The 18874-nt window shown below is 38.1% G+C and overlaps 1 protein-coding gene across 1 annotated transcript in view; it reads left to right on the top strand.

Annotated features, from left to right (window-relative positions):
- The window catches only part of KIF13A (kinesin family member 13A), a 107133-nt gene that overhangs the window by 61978 nt on the left and 26281 nt on the right, over positions 1 to 18874 (top strand). The window contains exons 10-17 of the mRNA XM_054381844.1: positions 3655 to 3766; positions 4129 to 4341; positions 6029 to 6139; positions 7284 to 7418; positions 8544 to 8674; positions 10391 to 10477; positions 10585 to 10751; positions 17035 to 17245. Of these exons, the coding sequence (XP_054237819.1) occupies positions 3655 to 3766; positions 4129 to 4341; positions 6029 to 6139; positions 7284 to 7418; positions 8544 to 8674; positions 10391 to 10477; positions 10585 to 10751; positions 17035 to 17245 (1167 nt within the window). The remainder of the gene's footprint in view (positions 1 to 3654; positions 3767 to 4128; positions 4342 to 6028; positions 6140 to 7283; positions 7419 to 8543; positions 8675 to 10390; positions 10478 to 10584; positions 10752 to 17034; positions 17246 to 18874) is intronic.

Raw genomic sequence — 18874 nt, 5'->3', positions numbered from 1 at the left:
AACAGCTGCTAACAAACTGAAAGTGTGGCTATAGGTATGGAAAACCTTTTTTTTTTTCCCTATTGGGATGTTTACTCTGTTAAACCTTTCTGTGGTATGGATGCAGTAGGGGAAGGTTAATTTTCTGTGCTGATCCTCTTTGACAATACAGGACTTCAGATGCAATCACCAAACTTTTCTGTAAAAGATATTTACAAAAAAAAAAAAAAAAAAAAGGGCGGGGTGGGGAGGGACAGCTCTGCATTTTCCCATCAACTAAATTCTTATGTGGTACAAATCTGTATTACTTGGCCCATTTATTAAGCATTCACTATTCGAAATCTATTTTGGAACTGGTAGAAGAAAGAATTTGTAGTGCTGTGCTTGGTGTCTCCTGTTGGACTTTTGCTGTTCTTGGAGCTTTGATAAAGTCTAACTTTTACTGGAAGCCTCAGAAGTTGTAAACATGTTTTATAAGACCCTGTTGTCCCAACCTCAGGACAGCAAGTCACATTGGGGAGGTGGTGGATTGCTCTCCCACTTACTGAAACGAGAGTTGTGTCATTTTATTAACATCTTCAGAAAGTTGTAATAAAGATTACTTCTGCTTTTTCTCGAAGCTGATGCAGAGTTGCCTTGGTGAAGGTTTTGAGTAGTCTGCTCTTTGTTATTGAGGTTTGGGAGGGCTTGCTATATGTCAGAAAAGCTGGATGTGCTTGTTCCTCCCTAGGTTGCCTAGTTCCCATACAGAGCATAGAAATGCAGGTGCTTAACAACTCTTTGTGGTGTAGTCAAAGAATTTCTGGAATACAATAGTAGGAGGAAGCAGAATAAACAAGCTGTCAATTAGTGGCTAAGAGAAATACTTTCTGTAAGCAGTCTGCAATTTTAACTCTGATTTAGTAAAATCAGCTGTTGTCATTCTTGAGAATGTGGAAAAAAGAAGTCTTTAAAATGTAGGTGGTAGGGGGGTGAAGGAATGGGTTGAGACAGGTCTGCCTCAAAGCTGGTTTTAGGGAGGTTTTTCCTCTTGGGAGTTAACTAATAAATAGAAAGGTGGATTCTGTTCATTGAAGATTTTGGTTGTAAATTGTACAGAAGTAGCTTGAATGAGTGTAATTTAGGAACCAAGTTGTTCCTTATGGTGAGGAAGTACCATTTCCGTTTGAACACTGCTGACTCAGGCTGATAGTGGAGCCTATGAGCTTCCCACCACCCATTAGCAAGGGCAGCATGGTCATGTCTGAGGAGTAGGGACAAGGGGAACAGAAAGTGTACAATGGGTTCTTTCCCATGCTCTTGTTCCATGTAAGGTCACTCTACTGCTTCTGAGCTGCCTCAATCTGCTGTGCTCTACGGGCTAATTAGACCTTCTGGTTGATTGATTATATAAGTAGTGTGAGGCAGGATCACAGTAATGACGGAACTCTGATGCATCACTTAGCACGAAGGAAAGCAGCAGATGAGTCCTGTAATTATGGTGTTGGGCAGCCATTTCTTTTACAGGTTTCCTTAAAGTCTTTAAACAGCTTTGTGTTAAGAAATCTCAAGCAGAATACATAAAGGATCCTGGTTTGGCCTTTATTGCAGATGTTAACAGTTAAGTCTTAACATAAAACCGGTATTTATTAAGAGGAAAAATATTATCATATCTTTTAATCCTGTGTTAATAAAGAATAACTTATAATTTCCTGTTCGTTAAAATACAGTGCCCATAAGTTGATGTTGCAGCCCTGTTGTGAAATAGTTTTCAATGACAGGCCTTTTTTAATCCCTGTTCTTCCCATCCCCCTGAGTGTCCTTTTCTTCCTTCTCCCACAGTTTTGAATTCTGGTTTTCACATTTCCCCTCATTTAAAGAGGGGGAAAGGAATTGGAGGAAAGTAGGCCAAGGTGGCTTTTTAACTTTATGCTCCTTAAAGGTGGACTTCATCAAGAGTGTGTTGGTGGTGCTCTTCAGTTGTGCAGTAGGAGGTTGCTATGGAGCAGTGTACAGTACCATAGTATGCATATTTAGCACACTGTCATCTCTTGTCTGTGGAGACCAAGGACTGGAGGCAAGAACCAGTTCTCCCTCCCCCATCCTTCCCCCCACAAGTTTTCAGAGGTTGTTAGGCTTTTGTTTAGGTCACAAATGAACAGTGTCCTTTTTGTTGTGAATTTTCAGAGGTGAATGGGAAAGTTATCCTACAGACAAGTATACAAAATGGAATTCTCTCTTGGGAGATCAGGTTGTCTAGCCTCTCCTTACATTTCTTTTTATTTTGCCTTCAGGTATATTCTATCTTCATACCACTTTGTGCGATATGCAACATGGGACATCTCCTGTGACACACACAGTGGTTCTCGTTAACTTGTCCTCCGATATCTCCCTTGAAATATTATTCTGCAACATTTTTATTGTTTTCTAGACATTATTGTTGAACCACTGGTAGTTTCAAGCGATACTAAGACCCTGTTACAAATATGTGCAAACACTGCCTATCCACTAAAAATAGTACTACTAATTTGAAAAGAAGCCTCAAAAGGATGGAGTGGAGCAGTACAATTAAATATTTATTTGACTGTCTAATTGTGACGCTGCTGAAAGTTTTCCTTGGGAGTCATAGAGAGTAGCTGGATAATTAGGCATGAGTATGACAGACAAGATAGCCTCTTGCACTTCAGTGCTGTCTTTTTAAAAACTCTTCAGGCATCTGTTTAATGTTCTCAGGCTTCTGAACCACCTCATTATCTTAAACACACTCACCCCAAGAGCCCCAATGTCGCTTACAATTTACACAGGATTGTATAACAATTGAATAATATAATGCACACATGCTTTGAACAGATTGCTGATACAGTTGCCCCTGTCAGTAGAAGTGGTGCATGTACCAAAGTGAGCAAGTTACCTGTAGTATTATCCTGATGATTCTAGACTGATGTTTGGGATGTCTGCTAAGCAATTTGGGGACTTTTCTCTTTCATGCTTGCACAACATTTTTCTAACTGGGAGATGGTTGGGTCTTTTCCCCCCACAAGAAGCTAGTGAGACTTCACCTCAATTGCAAGTCAACCCCTTTTTCAAGGGAGTTCCTAATCAGTCGCTCTAATGAGCAGTCTTCCATTGTTTTGTGATGGCTGATGAGTTACTGCTTCACCAGACAGACTAGTTCTCCTGGGCTGTAGCTAGCTTTGTGTTGAGGGTGCCTCCTTATGGCTGGAAAATTGTTCAGTTTGTCTGTTGTTGAGCCAGTGCTCTTAAAACGTGGATCCTAGAGACAGGGCATTCTTGCTGTGCTGTCAACACTGACTCATAACAGTGTCATGAGATAGTGTCCCAAGATGCAAAGGCAATGAAGTAGTTTGCTTTGCACTTTCAGGAGTTCTTTAAGTATCCAGATATTTCAACTTAATCTTCCCAGAACTTGGTCTTAGTACCAGATGAAACACTGTAGATATCCAATTTTTTTCTTCCAGATATGAAATGTGAATAAATTCATTGCTGTGTTTGGAGCAGGGCAATGGGCTAGCTGATCGTCTGTGACCATTTCCAGTTTCAGTTATTCTGATATTTTAACATCATTTATATCCTGCAGAATTTCATTAAACTCCTTATCAAATCCCCTTTTCTGTGTTTAACTAAAGTTACATTTTGACTATGTGTTAAAGCTGTTCTACTGTTCTACATTTATAGATCACTTTCAACGCTGGGCTTGGTTATATCATCACTTGCTGACCAAGCAGCCGGGAAGGGGAAAAACAAGTTTGTGCCTTACAGAGACTCTGTACTCACTTGGCTTCTCAAGGTAATTAATATTTTTTCATTCACCCTGTTCACAAGAAGTCAGCTCAATAGTTTGTGGGGTCATTGTGGCATGCCTTTGTGTATGTACACTTCTCGTCTCATAGCTATAAGTTGTTCCAAGATATGGACAGCTAAGTCTACTCTGTGTTAATTCTATGTGAAGTCCTGTTTGGCCTTTTTCAGTCATAGTGGAATTAAAGCTGGTGGATGTGGCTGGAAATGTTTATAGATCACGTTGGGTAGTTTACATCCAGAGTACCTTTCAGTGTTTAAAGTATAAGCTTTGTATTTTAAGTGTCGTAACGATATTGCATAGTCTCAGAGCAATTTTTTACCCTCAAACTTTGTGGCTACTATCTACAGGACAACTTGGGAGGAAATAGCCAAACTGCCATGATAGCCACGATCAGTCCAGCAGCAGACAACTATGAAGAAACACTCTCTACGCTGAGATATGCAGACAGAGCCAAAAGGATAGTTAATCATGCTATAGTGAATGAAGATCCAAATGCCAGGGTCATCAGGGAACTACGTGAAGAAGTTGAAAAACTGAAAGAACAACTCTCTCAAGCAGAGGTAATGTTACAGCACAATGTAAACTGAGCGTCCCAAGGAAACATCAAACTCTGAATAGAAGATTAACATTCTCTTTAAGCCTTAAAAAATGAGAAGAGTCTTGCAGTCTTACACTTAAAAAAACCCTCATCCTAAACCCTAACTTTATTTTCTGAAACAAATCCAACACAGTGTTTGTTTAATTTTAATAACTTTTTAATGACATTGTACTGATGGTGAGCTTTGTCAGAATAGGCTGCTCTTGAAGAAGTTGAGGCAGCACAGATAAAAGCTTGATTACAACTTCATTCTGTAGACTTACTAGCAGAAATTTACTTGGTGATATCTTATTGTGGCCTCTGAAAAGACCTTATAGTGACCTTTCAGCACTTAAAGGGAGCCTATAAGAAAGATGGGTGACAAGTCATCTTAGTAGAACCTCTTGTGACAGGTTAAGGAGTTTAAAAGAAGGGAAATTTAGACTGGGTACAAGGAGTAAAATTTTACAGTGAGGGTGGTGAAACACTGACACAGGCTGCCCAGAGAGGTGGTGGATGCCCTGTCCTTGGGAACATTCCAGAGCATTCTGGGACTCTAAGCAACTTGATCTAGTTAAAGATGTCCCTCCTGACTGCAAGGTGTTTGGACCAGATGACCTTTGAAAGTCCCTTCTAACCCAAAGTATCTTACGATGCTGTATCTGGAGAAACTAGGCACTGCAGGAAATTATTGCTGTGGGATTTTTTTTTTGTCGTTTGGGTTTTTTTCTTTTCAAGCAAGACACAAAAATGTTAGTGGAAAAAGACCAGCAATGTGTAAATTTCTGTGGTGTTTAAACTTCATATTCATTTAAGGAATAGCATGCCTTGTATGAACGGTTCCTTAGAGACTGAAATGGGGAAATCTGCTTTAAGAAAAAGGCGCCATTAACTTTTCCATAAATATCTGCTCTAACCCCGTATTTAAAATCAGAAAATATTATTGTAGCATGCTCTTAATTATGTTGGTGGACAGTGGGTGAACACAGTCAGTAGGGAAGTGTCCAAGGCTTAAAAAAATTTTTAGAATATTTTTTTTTCTTGTATACCTTCTGTTAAAAACAGTTGTATAGAGTTATAAGCCAACCTATAATTCCAGTTACAGTTGTTACTTGACACTGGGCATATTTGAACTCTCTGCTTTTGTTTCCTGCTGTGAAATGAGACATAGTTAGCTCCAAAGCACTTGTGTCTTTGAAAGTAATCAACAGGTTGAGTCTCAAAGCATTAATATGACTCTAGGAACACTTACACAACCAAGATGGAGTTAAAGGGTAAATATTGAAAGGTATTTGCATTTGAAACTAGTTTTGGAAGAAAGACTTTTGAGTTCCAGACAGCTAAGACTTGAAGTTTTTCAATATGCAGATAATTTTATGCAGACATTAAAGCCTGAGTGGCCAGGCCCAGAGATTTTGTGGGTTCTGTTAGCCTCTGGAGCTGTGTCAGTCTTCAGCTATTTCAAATCTAGACCCATTATAAGCTTGATTCTGTCTTCTTCCTTTGCAAATGGCCTGTTTCTTGCTCTTCAGCCATGAAAAACCTGGAGATACAGTTGAATTCTGTATTTGTTGCATTTTGTGTTCTGTTGCTGTGTTTACTTTCCCTGTGCAAGCAGATGTTGAGGTGGGAAGAGTAGCTGAATGTTTTTGCTAATCTCTATCATTTAGGCCATGAAGGCACCAGAACTGAAGGAAAAATTGGAAGAATCTGAAAAACTTATAAAAGAGCTAACAGTCACCTGGGAAGAAAAGCTAAGGAAAACAGAAGAAATTGCACAGGTATTTCAGAGCACAAAAGGCCAGATGCTCACATAGTGCAAGTCAATTGAATTTCATGAGCTTTAGTGGACTGTACGTCTTTGCCACCAGCTATTTAAAAACCCTCTATTTTTTTCTATTCCCCTCATTTCTGATTTTTTTTTTGGTTGGTTGGTTGTTTTTTGTCTAAATTTCTGTCTAAATTCCACTAGAATAAAGGTTGCTGTGTGTCACAATATCACTGATAAAAGCTAATAATTTGTTTAAAAAAAATCAACTGAAATATGTGAAATATGTTTGGGTGGCTCGTTTCTTTCTAAACAGTAGAATCTTAGATGTGCTTACCTCGAAGTAACTAAGAAAATGAAGAATTAGAAAAGGATCAGAATTCTGGGCAATACTTCTTTTGGTTTAGTGGGTTTTTTTGTTTTGTTTTGGGTGGGGTTTGTTTTTTTTTTTTTTGGTATACACTAATTTTTAAGTACAATAATAAGAAGCGAAATAAGACTTCTGGATTCCTGTGGACTTTTACATTATTTCCACCTTCTGTGGCTTGCAGAACAAGTATTGATGGTTTCTCTTTCTAGTCTGAATGTTCCAGAAGCACACTTTGGAGCAAGCACTGTTCAAATAAAATATAAAAAAGCCGGGCAAAAATCAAACCCAGCCAGACAAACAAAACCCCCCAACCCTCAAACTGTAGCAAAGCAAAGATGATTTAGCATCTCATTAATTATTATTAATAATAACAACATTAAAGAATAAACCCAAACTGTGGCTTGCTACTTTCTAAATTATCTATGACTGTGATCATCTTTGAAGTAATTGGAGCTGAGACTAGTTTTTAACTAACGCAGAGGTTCAAAGCCACAATGTGTTACTTATGAGTAGCTCTAAGAACATCGATTGAGCTGTGTAGTGAGTAAGTTCCACTTTGGGGAGCAGGTGTTTGAAGATTAGATCTAAATTTTTATCGTTGGTGTGTACAACTACTATTAAACACATGGTACTTGAACAATGTCTTAAGTTCTGTTTCTGGTAGTGATGTACAGAACGCATGCTCAGCATATGCATCTTCAGCTTTGGTTCCCCTGCTTTCATTTACTTGCTCTAGTTGTCTCTACATATTGCAGAAGATGAGGTTAACCTATTTTTGTGCTTGCAGGAGAGGCAAAGACAGCTAGAGAGCATGGGAATTTCTCTTGAGTCTTCAGGTATCAAGGTTGGGGATGACAAATGTTACCTGGTGAACCTGAATGCGGACCCTGCGCTCAATGAACTTCTGGTTTACTATTTAAAGGTAAGAGTACAAACAGGATGCTGAAGAGAATGAAAGGACACTTGCTTATTGTTTTGATTTTTCTGGCTCAATGTGTTTTTCAGAGTGTATTTAGATTTTGACGCCCAGTGGCAGCAAAATAGGATAGGCTACCTCCTACTGTTTAGGCTTTTGTTTTCCCTTTGCAGTTCAGCTTTATTGTTTTGTTAATTATCTCCTGATTGCCAAGAGTGGGAGAGAGGCTCATTGTGTGCCAGGGCTTGAGATAAAGTCTGGCTTTCCCAGACAGGATATGAACAGAGTTGCCTTTTGGCTTGAACTTGAAGTGAGAGTCTCATGTTAGATGCTTGTTCTTGATAGTGAGTTGAGGATTGCTTTAAGTGTTGAATGAGTTAGTCATGAAGAGGTGATGTTTAGTAGCAATCAGTAAGAGTAAACATAAACACAGGTTTTGGCGACAGGAAAAGAGAGCAGGGAGGAGTGGAGGGCAGGGGGAAGAAGGAAGCACTGGTAAAAATACCCAAAAATGTCTTTTCCTACTTCCATACCATTCTGTTTAGCCTAGTCTCACGTCAGAGTGAAATAGTATCAAATACTCGCCTAATGAGCTTGTAAGGAAATACGAGCTCCTTGTCAATAAAGCTGTGAAAGACTACTGCTTTAGAGGCAGAGATAAGGCTTCTGCTTTAGTGCAATTTACTTCTCTAACAAGAGCAAAGCATAGCAGCAGAATTTACAATATAACTTGAAATTATGTAGATACTAATATATTTATTGGAGTTGCTGCATAGCTGTTATGTGAAAAGGAGCCAGTTCTGTCCACCTTGTTTTACTGTATCATATATATGCCTTGGTAACATGGCTGATTATCCTTACTACTTGTATTTATTGCTTGTATGCAAGGATAGTGTGGGAATGTTTTTAACTCAGAATTTGTCAATTGCTTTCTTTTGTTTTATCTAAAAAGATATGAAAATAAAGTGCAGAACAAAGAAACAATTTGTGACTTTGTCTCCAAATCTGCTTAGCAAAGGAAGTGCTTAGCAAAGGAGAGCATATAGCAGGTGCAGTCTCAGTGCTTTAGCTGATATGTTCCTTGTAAATAGTGGTAGTTTGCTTGTCTCTTAGTGACAGCTTATCTTCTAGGATCACACAAGAGTTGGTGCAGATACCACACAAGATATACAGCTCTTTGGTATAGGAATTCAACCAGAACACTGCGAAATCGATATTGCTTTAGATGGAGAAGTTACACTCACACCAAAAGAAAATGCAAGGTAAGGGAGATCAGCAGCACTTTCCAGGGAAGTGTTTGCTTTTCTTTACCAGGGGATAACATGCATGTAGTTTTGTTTTACATAGAAGTATCTTTAAGTTCTGATTAATGAGTAAGTTCAATATAGATGACTTGAAGAAAATATCAGGAATACAAATGATGTGTCCACACCTACCCACCCACTTTGCCACGTAAGAGGCCAGCAGTGGTTTGACTCAGAATTAAGAGAAGGTATTCAGTAGGAATAAGGGGTCATTGCTTGTCTGTAGCTTTCATGATAATAGGATCACTAAGGCACTATTGGCAGTCCTACCTGTACAATGAGTTAAGAAGCTGTGTCTTAATGGGGAAGGATAAATTATGCCTTCTGAGTAGTTCCTGGTGTAAAGCTCAGTATTTAGTGAGAAAGAGGTGTTTTAAAGATCTGAAGATTTTTAAACTCTCTCCTAAATCTTTAATTACAATTGTATCTAGTAAATATGCAGTGTGAAGTCACATTTCTCCTTTTGGTTCTACTCTGTATTTTTCATTCTGGGGTACTGTGGTCCCTTGGGTGGAATTGTAAATGTCTTTGTCACTGCATCTCCAATGGCTTGATAAGCACTACCTCTGTCCTAGTTGAACAGTCATGCTGCTTGTTTGAAATCTGAACATCTAAATTATGTATAGATTAGTATTGAGGGGGGAAACAAACATTTGAGAGGCACCTTCTAAAAAAATCTGATCCCCTTTGTAAAGAGTAAAAATATCTCTTGGCATTTGCTTTTTTTTTTTTTTTTTAAGTCTGCAGTACAAAATTTCAAACAGATGGGACTCAGACTTGTGGTGATAGAGTTACTGTACTGGAAATCAGTCATTTTGACTGGCAAGAACTAAGTCACATGCCAGTGGAAAAAAGATTCTTGTGCCTGATCTGCCATGCTTAAGTAGCTGTTCTTAAGACACTAATGTAAACAGAGATTTAGTTACCAGAATTTCATTGAAAAAAGACATTAAAGCTTTTTTTGGTGTTTGATTATTTTTTTTTTTTTTAAATCAAATACTTAAGTGTCAGAAAACTGCTTCTGAAAAGACTTTTTACGTTTTGCTTAAGTATTTTTTCCTCTTTCAAAGAAAATGTTTTGCTTTGTGACTCCAATATGTTGAAGTTCAACAGCTCCACTTTCCTATTTTTGTGATTTAAATTTAAATACAGAGAAACCTAAATGCAAGTCTAGCAGTATACCAGATGTTCACAAAAATAGATCCCTGTTAATAACAGACAGTCTGCTGAAGGAATGAAACTTGGATCTAAGAATCTTTTCTTACTCTTGAATGTGGAGTGTGTTAACAGTATTTTTATGACTCTGTGTTGAGTAAAATGTGTCATGGAGACCTTTTATCTGTAGGATTTGCATGCATCCAAGTTTAGAGACTGTTCATAAAAAATAGGCAGTGTGACCCACATTGAGAAATGGGTATGCAACTGAAAGCAACTTTGTATGTTTACTGAAGAGTCATACCCGCCAAAGATAGAGGGGAAAGGTGCTTTGTGTTTAATTCTGGCAGTAAAAATCAGATCAGTGACTTTCAGCTTGATTATTTAATGAGACCTAGTGTATTTGTATACCCCGTGATACAAATCACTGTCTGTAGATGGGAGAAACAGTAGATCTTGTAGTTATTTTTCAACTTTTTATTTTTAGGATTCAGCTGAAGTTGTGTTTTCTTCTTTCAGATCCTGTGTAAACGGTACGCTGGTATGTTCTGTCATGCAGTTATGGCATGGAGATAGAATATTATGGGGAAACAACCACTTTTTTAGGTAATAGATGATATTTATAATACAACCTCTTTACATTCAGCTTTTTTTTTTTTTCTTCTGCTGTTCTGTATAAACTTTTTAGAAGCTGAATTTCAATTTTTACACAGAATCAATTTACCAAAGAGGAAACGTCGAGACTGGCTGAAAGACCTTGAGAAAGAAACTTCGTTAGGAGACCATGATCTGGATGCAGCTAGTGAAGCTTCTTCAGAACCAGACTACAACTATGAATTTGCACAAATGGAAGTTATTATGAAGACACTGAATAGTAATGGTAAGGCAATGGCCAGATAAAAACGTTCTTTTAGATTGTCTTAAAAATTAAGATCCTTAATTTCTGGGTAAAACAAATTATACTCTTACTACAGAGGTCTTAGGACTATTTTCAGGAAAAGACAGTTTTACAAAACATACATATATATGGCGCATATATAATATTAAAAAAAAAAAAAAAAGAAAACTATGCACGTATGTGTATACACACACAAAATAATAGTTGGTTTGTGCCTTGGCACAATTTTATCTGTACGTTTGCTGTCCTTTACAGTGCAGTTAAATTGTGCCTCTCGAGTGATTGTTCCTACTAACCTCTTGTTTTTGTAAGTTATTGCAGACAAAAGGATTCTCCAGATATGGCTCAGTTTGGTTCATCCATCCTTTTGTATCAAATATTACTGACCCCATTTTAACCTTAGTAGAAAAACACTGAAATGAAACAAACCAATATTTGAATGTTACCTAGTGGGGTCTTTACACTTGATAACTCTTAGGTTTTTAGCAAAGATTAAATAAAATACTATCATGAGTCCTTTTTTGAACAGTATAAGAAAATACAATCTATATAAAATAATGATATATATAAAATATTAGGACGTCTTCATGCTTTCCAGAAGGCAAGTCGTACTTCATAGGATGTAATATAGCATGAAGAAATGCTGAAAGACCCAGTAAACTACTGAATAGTTTGTACAGATTTTGTTAATACACAAATTTTCAAAGGAACATACTCTGCGTTTTGATCACTGACCAAGAAGATGTAATAGATGCTGTTTCATTGGGTTTTGTTCTCCTTTCCTCATATCTTTGTGGTATTTCCACTGTTGTGGTTTAGCTGTTGAAATACAGCATTTACTTTTTTTTCCTTGGTCTCTTCCTTCTCTTTAACTTTCTCTGTTTTGCTGTTGAGTACAGCACAATGATTTTATGTGCTTGAGGCTCTAGCAGTAGTTTGAAGATTTTTTTTTTTATATATGTGTGTTATGTATGTGTGTGTGTGTATATATATATATGGTGTTTTGGGGTTGGTTTGGGGTTTTTTGGGTGTTTTGGTTTTGGTTTTTTGTTGTTACAGTTTGATTTTAATGAGATTGCTTGTGTGAGCATGTTACAGGGCCAGGTCATTTAAACTGATGTTAAGTTACTGTTTGATAATGGAAATATTCTCATTATGATTCACTCATACCAGGAGATGAATTTCAGATGAATCTGCCATCCTGGTGGTCTTCAGTGTTGTCATCCCTCGTGAAGATTCTGTTGCCTGTTTTAAGGCCTCAGATCCTCCCGTATCTCTGCCAAAACTGGGACAAAGGTTTTGAACTCTATTGGCTCATGCATGAGACTGCTGGAGAAATTTGAAAGCATTAATTGATGCTTGATCTGCTTGTCACTAACCAGAGGTTTGACTAGGCTGTAGCAGTCTACAATGAGTCTGTGTTCTTTGAACAGGGGGTCACATTTTTTTGGTTTTTATATGGTGTTATCTAGCTGACTGAAATGATTCTTCACAAGTGTCTTAATGTTTTAGTTCAGTAGGCTTTTTGGATTGTGGTCCAAGCCAGTTTTTGTTGGTTGTTTTCCGTCTTTGCTCATGAACATTACAGACCTTGTTTCATTACAGCTCTTTCCTCCCCTAATGCACAGCAAATATTAGCAGTCATATGTTGCACAGTTTCAGAGGCATAACCCAGTAATTCAACTTCTTGTCTCTTCTGCTCCCTCTCACATAGGTGTTGCTTAACTAAGTTGTAGTAGTAAGTGATAATAAACCCGTGACAAAACAAGTGGCTCTGAGGATCCATAGGCTGGTCTTCTGATTCAAAGCTAGATAGTGCTTCCAGGTTCTGATATTCTCAATGCTAAAATACATTCTTTTCTGGCAGCCTTCCAGTTTGTTGGGTAAGAAGCAAAGCAGCTTTATTACAATACAATTTATTTATTCTTGCTTAAAATGAAAATTAAATATAGGTAAGGAAGAAGAAATAAACTGAAGACAATTAATTCTGTTATATACTCTAGAGAACGCTGGAGTGGGGGAAGGGGAAAAAAGGTAATTTAAAAATTTTAGATAGATTATTATCTTTTAGGGATGTATTGACATATAGCCCAAAGCAAGATGTTTTGGTTTTTTCCTTTGCTTTGAGTTTTTGGCTGTTTTATCTCCCACGTTGGTCTATTTGAGAACAGTGTCTCTCTTTAAATAAATATCCTAGCTTCTCCAGGGTGCAAATGTATTTGTTTCTATGGCATGGAACCAGCACAACGGTGTCACATAATAGATCTATCTTTAAAGAAGCTCTGAGGAGAATGTCTAACTTTGAAAACAGCTGTAAAGTAAACATCCAGATTCCTCCCTTCAGCATGTTAACTTTCTTTGTGGGATTCTGTCAGATCAGCTTTTTACAGCTGATTGTGATGCTGGTCAAATACAGAACGCAGCAAAGAAGTTTACTTTATTCTTGTACACTATGTGGTGATTAAATAAACAATGTGATTAGGTTATGCAGCTTCTCATTTAAGCAAACAACACAGTTACAGCTCAGTATTGGGATTTTGATTGTAGCAAAGCAGCCTGTGTCAAAGCCACCTTCTAACTTGCATAGACAACTGCAGTTAGATGACATCTTAAGGAATTTGTTCAGCATTGTTGTTACTGGACTAACAGATGCAAGATGTGAATTAAGTGACATTTGTAGCAACATAATAAATGCTGCTCATACATTCTTCTGGCTCAATGTTAATATTGTAATGTTTTGTAGAGGATTAACTGAATACAAATGGTCTTTTCAGGGCCGTTGAACTCTTGTTACACAATATGTAAAGGATTGGGACTTTGAGTCTGAGACTGTATGGAATTTGCTGTGTGTTTGGCAAGCACTGGGTAGAATCTTCCCTAATTTATTTAACTTTAAATGAGAAATCCAAAATAGTGGAACATCATGTTTATATCTAACTTAAATACTACTGTAGATATTTTGAATTATGAGAAACTTGGGTATTTTTTTTAATCTTTTAACTAGATGGTTTCTAATTAGCACCATATTTTGCCTTTTTTTTTTAAACTGTGAAAAGCTTGGGGTTTTCTCTGTAAGTTCTTTCAAAAGTTAAGACTTATCTAAAAGTATAGATTTAGATTAGATTAGAGGACACAGTCTCAAGCTGCACCAGGGGAAGTTTAGGCTGGAGGTGAGGAGAAAGTTCTTCACAGAGTGATCTGCCATTGGAATGTGCTGCCCAGGGAGGTGGTGGAGTCGCTGTCCCTGGAGGTGTTCAAAAAAGGGTTGGACGTGGCACTCGAAGCCATGGTTTAGTTAATCATGAGGTGCTGGGTGATAGGTTGGACTTGATAATCTCTGAGGTCTTTTCCAACCTTGTTGATTCTATGATTCACCTTTTGTGTTTTAATAAAAGCATAACTCCCCCCCTCAACCAGTAATGGATTTCACTGAAATAGTAAGTTTCAGACTAGGTTCTTGGATCTTGTTCCAAGTATTTTCCATGGCATAATTTAACCTTGTGGTGGTTGTGATTCTGTAAACCTAGGTGGCTGAAAAGATCACTTTAAAGGTAATCTGTTCCCTGAACTCAGAGATGGTCTTTGAGCAGTTTAGGGAAGTCTCAATGAGTCAGCCTTAGATTAATTTCCTGTGTTTGCAAACACAATAGAAGGCTTTTAATTTCTTCCATGCCTCTTCTGTCTTCTGCATAATACCTGATTTCTCAACCGTTCTTACACATAATTAAAGATGGCTCATGGACTACGCAGTAAAACCTATGCATGTGAAGGTAATTCTAGTATTATCTGGAGGATAAAGATAGGAGGAGAAAGATGTTGCAGATCAACATGAATAGCTTTGTAATGTAGAATATGAGAACTCTGTTCAGTCAATTGTTTTAGCTGCACTGTCTGTTTCATAGCTAAAAATAGCTATCTTTGAGAATGGCATGTACTAAAAAGTAGTATTTCCAGTTACTTTAAGACACTTCTATGCATTACTGTATTGCTGTTTTATTGCTAATTATAATGACTGATTTTCTTTTTTAAACTGTGCTTTATAATTGCCATTGTGGTGGCATTTTGTGATGCCTTTGTGCAAAGCCAGTGATTTCTTCCGTGGCTGGGAGTAACAACTTGCAGAAGTGTTTGTTTCCTTCTAAAAACAAGGATGTGCTATACATCAATCTTATATTGATGTATATTATATTGATTTGAATATTTCAAAAAAGGGCTGCTGAGAGACAAATACAAATCCACTGTAACAACAGAATCCAGGAGATCCTGTTTGCTTATCTGGCATTTGTAACAGGGAGGAATTGTTTTATGAGGTGATGCCTCAATGGCCATGTGTGTTAAAATTGCAGACATTGAAGTAGTTGATGTTTAGCATAATTGGTCTCAGCAGATTTAGTAGTAAGTTGTTACAGATTACTAGATATAGTAATGCCAGGATACAGGGGATGTGGTTTTGGGGAGAGTCTTATGTATGTGTTTTGATGACCAACATATACTATTAGTGATGAAACCCTTGCAGAGCCTTTCATGTGAATTCTCTATTGTATGCTATAGTAACCCAGTTTTTGTTTCCTGTAGCTTTGTGGTATCATGAAAAATTATACGAAGTCTTACAAGGATGAGGTTTTGGTAATAAAGGCAAGATCACCCATAACTAAATCACACTGATGTGGTTTTGGAGTGGTTTGTTGGTTTGGAAGCGTTGGTTGGTTGGTTGGTTTTGTGTTTGTTTGGGGGGTGGTGGGGTTTTTTCGTTGTTTTGGTTTGATGTTTGGTGGTTTTTGTTGATGTGGGTTTTTTTTGGTGGGGTGGGGGGTGTTGTTTTGGAGTTTTTTTGTAGTTTTGTTTTGGGGTTTTTTTGAGAGGTGTACAATCATCCTTAAAAGTCACAGCAGCTCTTCCCCCCCCCAGTTTTTTTATTTCCAAAGTGGAAGAGGTATCACAAACGATTATTTTAAAACTGAAGGGTTTTGCATTTGAAAATTCTGCCATGACCTAGAGCTGAAATGCTGCTTCCCTTAATAATCCAACACTCCAGCTCCTCTTCCTTCCTTTCTGATGTATGGAACCAGTAATATGCTGGGTGATTTGCTGTCACTCATATATTCATCTAGACTGGTCCTCTTGCAAACCATTCCCTTGCTGTATTTTAATCCTTCAGATATAATGTATGAAGTAGATATATACATGTACTATATAGAAGGAGCTTATTCCATTGAATTGCTCTTGCAGAGGCACATTCTGGCATTGGACCTAAAACCAGGAACAAATGGAGTAATGTTTCATAGAATCATAGAATCAAGAAGGCTGGAAGAGACCTCAAAGATCATCGAGTCCAACCTGTCACCCTAAACCTCATGACTATCTAAACCATGGCACCAAGTGCCACGTCCAATCCCCTCTTGAACACCTCCAGGGATGGTGACTCCACCACCTCCCTGGGCAGCACATTCCAATGGCCAACCACTCTCTCTGTGAAGAACTTTCTCCTCACCTCCAGCCTAAACCTCCCCTGGTGCAGCTTGAGACTGTGTCCTCTTGTTCTGGTGCTGGTTGCCTGGGAGAAGATTTTCTTTGATTTGAATGCAATTTCTTTGATTTGAATGCAATTTAGATTTCACCATAGCTGATTGACATAAGCAGTTATTTCAGGATAGAGTATCTAAATTGATATTTATTCTGGGCTGATATTGAGATGAAATATGGTTTGTAAAGCTAAATGCAGAGGTTCCCTCCAGAACATACTTTGCCTGCTTCAGTGCAAAGCACATTGGTGCAATGCAACGTGTGACTAGTCAATTTGTTTCTCTAAGTTTTCATCTGAGCTTTCCAACATGCTTCATTCTTTGCCAAAATGGAGAAAGTAAATGGCTTTTGACTTCCTAAGTCATTTCCTTCTCTGGCTAACATCATCTTCCCCTGTATTTTGCTCTGTTTTCTTATTAATCTGTTCCCTTTTCTATTTATTCTTTTTCCTACTGGGATTCTGGAACATACTGTCACATCACAGTGTGACATAGGCAATAGATAAGGGTCTTAACCGTTTGTCTAGCCTCATTGCATGCTGTATTATTTTCCTGTTTGGATGTACCTATTTAAATGCAATATTGATTTTGGCTTTTGTTTGGGTGGGCAATGACCATGTTGTGTTTGCAAAGGCTCTGGGATGTGTTGATTGCTGTTACCAAATAATGAATCGTCTGTAATGCTGAAATGGCATTTTCTCACCTTTCTGGATTTTTTTTTTCTCAATTTTTTTTCTTTGTAGACCCAGTACAAAATGTGGTGCAGATCTTGGAGAAGCAGTACTTGGAAGAGAAGCGGAGTGCTCTGGAGGAGCAGCGGCTGATGTATGAACGTGAGTTAGAGCTGCTGCGGCAGCAGCTGTCTCCAGAAAGACAGCATCAGCATGGCAGCGACAGACTCTCCTACACTGCTCAGACTGCCCAACAGAAAGTAAACCTCTGGACAGAAGAGAGGTGAGAATACTGGAGTTAAAACAAAAGAATTAATAAGAACTGTAAAGGGCAAAATAAGAGGCCGGAACCATCTGTCATAAACTAATATTATTTTTTTGGTGGAGTTGACATGCCATACAAGATCTGCCTCCACAAGTGGTAGTATTTTGTTTAGGATTAGACTCTGATGTGTAGCATATATACAACATCTTCCTGTTTAACACTCATGAAATAAGAACATAGCTTTTAATGGTCAGCATTATAGCTTTGCCTTTTTAACTAGGAAAATGTTTCTGAAATGCTTGATTTAGCAATTACTGTTTAAGTTAGTGAACACTCTTCACAGTGATCAGTAAAGAATCTGATAATGTTTTCTTGGCATTGCCATAGAATAAGTTTTCCTAAACTAATTGTAAATTTCCTGCCTTTATGCTGACTGTGGAAAGACAGATGATAAACTGACCAGGTGTTAAAATCTGTTGGCATAAAGTTAACCCATTGTGACTTTGAACAAAATTAATTTGTTGGAGTGAAGAGAGGTGGTGGTGTACTGGACCAGAGGTTCAGCATATTCATTGTCTGCCATTTGGAATTCCAGAGACTTGCAATGACACCTCCTTAGTGTTCAGATTCTGTTTCCCTTGTCTGGGTTAAAAGATTGTTTCAGGATTTGATGCTCAGTGGGCTTTGGTTAATATCCTAATGGAACTCGTCATATGGATTTTGTAGAAATAATGAAGAAATGCTATCTGAAACTTTTCAAAACTTGCTTAAATTTCTGGAAGGGGGCTGGCACAGCTCTGAATGGAACAGCACAACTGTAATGAGAACTACCCATAGTAGTTGATTATGTTACTCATAAGGCTGCCTTATAGTCTTAAACCATTCCTTTCTGGAGAATAAGAAAAAGTTGGTGTGAGAACCTCCTCAGAAAGCTCACCAGATGCCAGTTTTCTGGATTAAGGGAGGAACTGGCTGTAGCTGGATCCCATGGCTCTTGCAGAACTTAGAGATCAAAGCTGCCTTCTGTCTTTCACTCAAGCAAGGCAACAGTCTTGCAGTGGTTGCAGGTGTAATGCACTCTGTGTTAAGTACTGTTTAATGAGCAAGTCTTGACTCTGCTTTCCTTTTCTGGGTGAATCCAAAATTATAGCTGCCTGTGGAATGTGTCACTCCCATGATCTGGAATTGCTCCCTTAATCTTGATGGCCTGGATAACAGAAACAAGAGGCAAAGGGAAAGGAATTTTCCGTATAATGCTGAGAGTAGATAAGGAGGGAGCATACTAAAATTCCACTGAAAGTAGGGAACTATTTAAGATCCAACAAAACCCTCCAGTGTTGCAGACTTAGGCTAGATAGGGAAAGAGACAAAGCTGCATGTTTAAGCATGTTGAGGGCACTAAGATTTAGGGCTGCTTGCTAACCCTTGCTTACCCACTTTGGTACTGGGGAGCCAGCAGGGTGCAGTTTGGCTGTTCTTTGGGAAAAAGCCACTCGAGAAGAATTCTGTTGGGAACTGAAAGGCATATTGACAGTTGTCTGTGGCTTGTACTGTAAAGACATAAAAAAGATCTAAACTTACCTGAATAAAGGCAATTAGCCAAACTGCCTGTATTCACAGCAAGGCCTGTGAGTTTACTCGTTCTTC

Source organism: Indicator indicator, chromosome 6 (genome assembly GCF_027791375.1).
Source record: "Indicator indicator isolate 239-I01 chromosome 6, UM_Iind_1.1, whole genome shotgun sequence".
NCBI lineage: Eukaryota > Metazoa > Chordata > Aves > Piciformes > Indicatoridae > Indicator > Indicator indicator.
Note: the sequence above shows the minus strand (reverse complement) of the source record. Positions and strands in the feature narration are given on the sequence as shown.